Source organism: Brassica napus, chromosome C6 (genome assembly GCF_020379485.1).
Source record: "Brassica napus cultivar Da-Ae chromosome C6, Da-Ae, whole genome shotgun sequence".
Classification (NCBI taxonomy): domain Eukaryota; kingdom Viridiplantae; phylum Streptophyta; class Magnoliopsida; order Brassicales; family Brassicaceae; genus Brassica; species Brassica napus.
The window spans coordinates 36604372-36612178 of record NC_063449.1 but is presented as its reverse complement, the minus strand read 5'-3'; the positions used below and the strand labels follow the sequence as shown (position 1 = coordinate 36612178).

General features: G+C 35.9%; 1 protein-coding gene across 1 annotated transcript; it reads left to right on the top strand.

Annotated features, from left to right (window-relative positions):
• Positions 1-755: 755 nt before the first annotated feature.
• On the top strand, positions 756-2492 carry LOC106449852 (homeobox-leucine zipper protein ATHB-13). The gene is made up of 3 exons (XM_013891533.3): positions 756-1107; positions 1183-1520; positions 2002-2492. The coding sequence occupies exons 1-3, from the start codon at positions 972-974 to the stop codon at positions 2368-2370; spliced, it is 843 nt and encodes a 280-aa protein (XP_013746987.1). The 5' UTR covers positions 756-971; the 3' UTR covers positions 2371-2492.
• Positions 2493-7807: the final 5315 nt, after the last annotated feature.

The following is a 7807-nucleotide window of genomic DNA, read 5'->3' as shown; positions in this document are numbered from 1 at the left end:
TTACAAAACTTATAAATTATTAGATTTCATAAAATTTAAACAAATATGACATAAAACATATTAAAAATATAAATATAAATTTATAATTAGAAATTTTGAATAGACATCTTTTTCTCAGCTCTGTTCCATGTTTCAATAGTTCAGCAGATCAAACCAAAGAAACCTATAAAAAGATTGTAAAACATACAAAGAGAGAGAGAAAGAAGAACCGACAAAAAGAGAGATGATAATTTTTTTTCTCTTTTATCTTTAATGAATAGCCAATACAAAATGGCCACATATGGGGTGTTTAGCGATTCTTAAAGTCCCATATTTGACACCGGTTCTGCTCTTTTAATGCATTTTTGTTTTTTTTGTTTTTTGTTTTTCTCAAGAACCCCCTCCAATGGAGATGGTCTTAAGGTTGTAAACAACCTAGTCGCATTTGTTCTATCTCTGGCTTAACTCAAGGCAAGGATACCTCACATAGTATCCAAATTTTATTCATCGATGAATATCAACACCGGAGAATAAATTTATATCTTAAAGAGTAAATGGTAGACCAATATTTGAAAACTTACACTGGTTTTAAAATATATCTATAGTGAAAATTTTTAAAAGTGGAGCTAAACTTGTGTTTTTTTTTTAAACTTATGGTAAGACCAAAAACTTATGTTTTTAATTTTGTTTAAGCTATTTGTTCTAGTTAATTTTTATTTCGATATCCCTCTTCAGCTTAAAGGGATATCCGTCTTCAGCTTAAAGTCCCTCTCTCTATATAAAACTTAAAAGGAAGAAAACAAATACCACAAATGGCATAGTCTTAGCCTATTCATTCCACTTTCTTTTTTTCCTCCTCTTTTTTTCTTATTCCATTTGATTCTCCGACTCATAGAAAGAGTTCTCAATTATAATGGAAAGAAGAAACTAAGGAGAAACGACCAAAGCTTTAGCAAACAGTACCTTGTCTTCTGTTTCAAAAACAGGCGATAATGTCTTGTAATAATGGAATGTCTTTTTTCCCTTCAAGTTTCATAATCCAAAACTCTTACGAAGACGATCATCCTCATCAGACTCCATCTCTTGCACCCCTCCTTCCTTCTTGCTCCATGCCTCAAGATCTCAATGGTATGCCCAAACACACATATTCTTACTCATGATCTTCTCTGTTTACTAAACCTCTGTTGTTTGCTCTGTTTTCAGGATTTGCTTCGTTTATAGGTAAGCAAATATTAGAAGAGGATTATTCAGATGATGGGTCTCAGATGGGAGAGAAGAAGAGGAGATTGAACATGGAGCAAGTGAAGACATTGGAGAAGACTTTCGAGCTTGGAAACAAACTTGAACTAGAGAGGAAAATGCAGTTGGCTCGTGCCTTAGGTTTACAGCCAAGACAGATCGCGATTTGGTTTCAGAACAGAAGAGCTCGCTGGAAAACAAAGCAGCTAGAGAAAGATTATGATACTCTTAAACTAAAATTCGATGCACTTAAAGCTGAAAACGATCGTCTTCAAACTCACAATGAGAAACTCCAAGCTGAGGTAATTAACCTTACAATTTTCTCTAGAAGTTAAAAATTTAGTCTAAATTCAATTGTTTTATATGTTTAGTTTCACTAAGGTTAAAAGACTGAATCTCTTAGTTTCTTTTATTTCTAAAAATGTAAAAAAATCAAGATTTTTGGTTAAATCAATCTCATAATTTTCGTAAATATTAAAAGATTGACCTTTTGTTTTGTTCTTTTGTTCGTAATTTGTTAGGGTGAATAAATATTTTTTTCTGAAAAATGTTAAAGATTAAAGTTTATATATATTTTTTGTTAATAATTATTGGGATCAGGAATTGCTTTCAAGTAGGGTTAATAAACTGCACATGATTAATGGCTTTTCAAACATCACCACCTCTTCTTTTCTTCTCTCTTGTGTGCAACAAAGATCTGAAAAACAATAGCCTTCTAATGTTTATCACATTATACAGCACTGTTTTTTTTTTCCGAATCTTGATGGGTTTTGTTAAATACAGATTATGGGATTAAAAAATAAAGAACAAACAAAATCTATAAATCTGAACAAAGAAACAGAAGGGTCTTGCAGTAACAAAAGCGACAACATCTCCGATAATCTCAGACTTGATATCTCGACGCCACCGCCGCCATCAATAGAAAGCACAATAACCGCAGGTCACCCACCGCCGCCGCAAACAGTTGGTCGACACTTCTTCCCACCGTCGCCAGCCACCGCAAGGACCACCACAACGACGTTGAAGTTCTTTCAAAACTCGTCTTCAGGACAGAGTATGGTTAAAGAAGAGAACAGTATCAGTAACATGTTCTATGCAACGGATGACCACTCTGGTTTTTGGCCATGGCTTGATCAGCAACAGTACAATTGAAACTGGTTTAAAAAAAAAAAAAATACATATCTTGTTTTTGTTTTCAATTTTGATAAATAAAGAAGAACCCATGCATGTTTCAAATTGGAATATATATTTCCTATTATTTTTAAGTAATGAGATGTAAAGTTGCACAAAAAAAAAAGTAATGAGATGTAAAAAAATTGTTTACATAAAAAATATCTATCATCATCAGAAAAGAAAAAAAAATATCATCATCATCTATCAACATTTTTTACGCGAATATATATGGAGAAAAAAGCTTATATATAAAATTGTTTGGTCGTGGGTACTGGCACGGTGGCACCATGTGTTCATAGTCGTCATATGCAGAAGTGGGGAAAATATACAATGAAAAGGACATTTTCCATGTAGCAAATTATTAAGTTTGTTTGAATCCATGAAATAAATTCTGCATATGTCATGATTCAGTCGAGAGGGTTAAAAGACCAAAAATATGATGGGACAAAATCTAAAGGAGCTAATCATGAGACCTTACGATATTTTAGTCTGAGGACGGAGCAGACCATCAATTTCATATCCCTCTTTTTTACATTCCTTTTCTTACAATTACAACTTCACCACGTGCTTCTTTTCTTTAAAAATATCTCTGTCGATAAAAGTTCTGAGAACACTCACGTCGTCCAGAGACTGTGAGTACTACACGAGATATAAGCGTTGAAGCTGACTTAATATTCAATATTTGGCTATCTGATATTATATGAATATCATCATTACATGCTCAACACAATTCCATGAGTATCATCATTATATACATTTTATCCCTCAGGTTATAGTTCTATTAATTAGAAGACACTGTAAATGTGACGAGTAAGAGGGAAACAGCAAGAGGAATAGACACACAGATTCACAGATTCCAATGGAGATAGATGAAACGGACAAATAGAGTTGGAGGAAAGCAAACAATTTGGGGTTGGAAGTTGTAAGTGTCATTGCACCAAAAAGTAGTAAGTGTCACTCTCCTTTTTGATCGACTCTTCCCTTTTACCCTAGTTCCACAACCAAATGGCCGACACTTTTTGAACTTCTCGAAATCTCTTAGAAATCGATTCTCTTTTATGATAAAGGTTTTAATGTCGAATTCGAATCACAATATCTCATTCGAAGTGGAAGGAAACATTTTGTTACGGATATGGCGATCTGGTTTGGCTTCCGATCGACAGCCATAGTTTCTCATCCAAACCAGTTTTTATATCATTTTATTCATGAAACAATAAAATTATAGTCACACCAGTTGTATTTTTTTTATTCGAATAAATTTAATTTTTTTTTCAAAACAAAAAGTTTTAAATTTCACTGAATATTTATGTATTTTTCAAATAAATCAATTGAGTTACATTACATATCTTTGTTTATGATATACATGATGTAAGAAATAATTTGTTCAGGACTTAGACGCAAGCGAAAGAAGAAAGCAACCAAAGAAATTTTGTGAATAAAAGTTTACTGGGGCCTAAATATGTAGAGATACTAAGGCCAACATTGCGTTTTAGCGACGCTGATGCAACATTTTGGTTGCCATAATTTCAGTGTGTCGCTGATCTTTTTCTCTGTACCGGCTTCATCGACCTCTTTAAAATCAGGATAACTGAGATGTAACTCACTACATAATTTTGAATAAGTCAATTAAAATACTACTCCATATGTTCCTATATGATGCATTATTTTGTGTTTATTATTTAAAAACATATTAAAATGATACTTCATATGTTCCTAAGAATACATTTTTTTTGTTTACACATATTAAGAAGACATATATTAAAATTAATTATAAATATATAATTGACAAGTAAATATTTTCCCTAAATTTAAACCAATAGTATACTGCATACAAATGTAAAATATATATATCACAATTTACCGTTAATAAGTGATAAAAACTGCATACAAATGTAAAAGATATATATCATTATGGAATACAATTTTATTTTAAACATTTATTTTCAGGAACAAAGAGTATACTTTTTTTTTTTTTTTTTGATAATTCAGGGGTTCCCCGCTTCGCGGGTCATTCCCCTGGGCCCGGTCAAGCAGCGGTCCACTTCACCCGGTGATGTTAGGAGTTTTCAAGGCTCCTAAGACAAATGTTGTAGTATAGTGATTGTCGAACCGGTTCTGAGGGATATCAAAGCACTGAGAATGCAAGTACTCACTTAATCTAAGTGCAACCAATGATTTAGATGGGTTTTAAACTACTACTAATACTAGAAATCAATAACAAAATGATACTATCTTGACTAAGGGAAAAGAGAACTCATGGGCATAGGGATTAGACCTTGGGTGATCAAGTATCGAACTAAGGATGACAAATGATCAATCAAACTATCAACCTTAAGCCTAGACACAATTCTAAGCAAGCTCTATGTCTAGATAAATGCTCATTTGCTAATATATCTCAAACATCAAATGTCTTTGGTTGAATAATATGAAAGCAATCATTACTAACAAGTCTATTAGCTATCTTAGCACCTTTAACAACAAATGTCTTTGGCAAAGTATACTAAAAGCCTAGGAGAGTTGTCTCAGGCATTTCATCAAACACCTTTCGGGTGGGAAATGCCTATTGATCAACTTTTGAGTGGCCAACTCAGAAGATGCATTAGGAATACTCTACTAGCAAGGAACAAGAATGATCTACACTAAAACATCCTAGAACTAACCTAATCACCCTTAATCTCCCTAACCTATGAATTCAAAAGGTGATTACTCACTAATCTCCATGATTCCTCTTAAACCCATATTGGATTTCAGATTAACCATGTAGAGAAATAGATAAGAAATCAACAAGAACACAAGATGAAAGCAATGAAATCTGAATCAAAAGAGGTTTTTTACTAGTTCTTCTCTAGAAAAGAGATTGTTTTTTCTCTGGTGGCTCTCCCCGTACTTAACTTAGGTTTAGGTAATCTAAAAACAATAAAACAAATGACCAAAAGGCCCCTGAAATAACATAAAAATCGTCCAATCAAACACGCGGAGCGACCTAGCATAGTCGCTCCCAGGAGGTCGCTCCCGACGCGTTTCTTCGTGTCTCGCCCCGTCAAAACGCGAGCGACTTGAGCTGGTCGCTCTGGCTGGGAGCGACCTTGGTAGGTCGCTCTGAGGGGTCGCTCCAGGATGCTCGATTTTGGTGTCTCCGGACGAGAGGACGCGAGCGACCATGGTGTGTCGCTCCAACAAGTCGCTCCGGACTTCGGGAGCGACCTCAGTGGGTCGCTCTGAGAGGTCGCTCCGGGCTTCGTTTTGTGTCGTCTCGCCATGGAAACGCGAGCGACCTCGGAGAGTCGCTCTGGCAAGTCGCTCTGAGAAGGGTGTCTCACGATAAAAGCGCGAGCGACCTCTCCATGTCGCTCTGGCTGGATCGCTCTGGGATGTGTGTCACAGCGACTTCACGGCGTCGCTCCGGTGAGGTCGCTCTGGTGCGCTGCTCGTCCGTTGATCGCTTTAAACACTTCTTTTGAGCTCCAAATGCACCCAAATGCCTCCAAGAATCCATGTGGTACTCCAATACCTGATAAAGACTCATGTATGCAAAATGCAACCTAAACATGGCTAAATCCTAGTCTATATGATCAAAATGCACATGAGTGAATGGATAAAACAATGTAAATATGCAAGATATCAACTCCCCCAAACTTATTCTTTTACTTGTCCTCAAGTGAACTTTCTAGAACTCATAGGGAGAGAGGTTTGAAGGTGGGAACTCATAGCCAAAAGAAACACACAAAGCACTCAAATCAACATCTCAATTCAGCATTAGTACACCCTCTCTTATTATACTCTAGCTTCTCTAGGCCTATTCAATCTTTTCATCCCTACACTCATCATCATGCATTCACACATGCAAATCAGCCAACTCTCAAGTTCATTAAGCATAGCATCAAGTGAATTCTTGCAAATGGTCAATTGGTCTAAATCATTTGGTTGAGTAAGGGAATGCTTTTATTCAAGTGGGTCAAAAGGTTCAAAATCCATGATCTTTTAAAGTGGTTTACACTCAAAACAAGTAGCCTTGACATTGCACATAATATATCTAAGAAAGGGACCAACTCATGCATACAATGCTCAATCTCCATTGTTCTACCCTTTTCCCAAACATACAAGTTACACAATCACTTCCCAATGTCAAACCCAACTTCCATCTCTCACCAAAAGATCCCAAGAATACTTTGCACATAAAACTCTTTTTCTTTGAAATCTATAAAGGATTTTCTCAACTTCTAAACAAATCTTAGCTCTAAACAACTTTGCTAGCCCCCTTTTTCTTTCTTTTTCTCTTTTTTTTTTTTTTTTTTTTGGGTCAAAACTTTTCATAAACTCGAGCTAGACATTTATCTATTAATTCCAATAAGATTATCCATTTAAACACAAAGAGTCTATTCTTTTCCTTTTGAACTTTTCATGCTTCCAAACCATAGTCACCACACTCACCCCCACCTATAGCTAGACAATAGAGTGCCTAGTCTAGCAAGAATGAAGACCAAGTATTGTCGTTCCCGATACTCTCAACATTATGCACATGTAAGGCTTTCCGAAAAAGGCCTCACTCATCAAATAATGAAAGCTTAAAAGGAGGAAGGGATTTTGGGAATGGTGTACCACTAGAGTTTGTCAAAAAAAAAAATTGGCATAAAGGATGTGACAACTCAAGTGTGTATATCCATGATTCAGTACACAAGGGACCATGAGCAAGATGCATTAAGTTCGTTCAGTTCAAATAAGGTTGTAGTTGGCTTCAAAGACTGAGTTTCAGCAATCAACAAAGTTTCAGGAAAAGTCTTCAAGGCTCGAAGCATACAAGTGTTTTTGAGAGGTGCATAAGCTACTCAGGTGCAAAGTAATGTTCTTTACAAGGCATTTCAAATCATTGCTCCCAATGCAAGTAAATGCAACCTATATGCTCTAAACTCTCATAGAAATGCAAATGATGCAAATATATATGTATAATGCAATGCATGAGACTCAAAATCATCAAAGCAAACGTGATCAAATACTTGGTACCTCCCCCAAACTTAAATGACACAGTCTCTGTGTTGTCAAGGAGAGAGAAATACCCAAAAAGAGAAAACTAATATGCAAAAACGAAATAGTATATACAAGGGAAAGTAGTGGGTTATCTTCTATGGGGAATGAGTAGAAGGAGATGCTCCCTCCTCGTCGTCCTCAGGTGGTAACTCTTCAAGGTGCTCATCAGCAAGAGTGCCCATCTCTTCAATGTAGAAGGCTTGCCCGAACACAGTTGGTTTCTTCATTTTCTCCTTGATGTCAAAGTGGAGAACATGCCCTTTACCCAAATGGAGATCAATCGTGCCCTCTTTCACCTTAACAATTGCTCCTGCTGTAGCTAAGAATGGCCTTCCAAGAATCAATGGGTCTTGAGCCTCCTCACCCATCTCAAGCACCACAAAATCTGTAG

Bases quoted from the DNA above. Each gene is read 5' to 3' on its own strand.
- LOC106449852 (XM_013891533.3), top strand. From the start codon at position 972: ATGTCTTGTAATAATGGAATGTCTTTTTTCCCTTCAAGTTTCATAATC. The intron at 1,108-1,182 runs GTATGCCCAAAC...CTCTGTTTTCAG, and splicing joins CATGCCTCAAGATCTCAATG to GATTTGCTTCGTTTATAGGT. The intron at 1,521-2,001 runs GTAATTAACCTT...TGTTAAATACAG, and splicing joins ATGAGAAACTCCAAGCTGAG to ATTATGGGATTAAAAAATAA.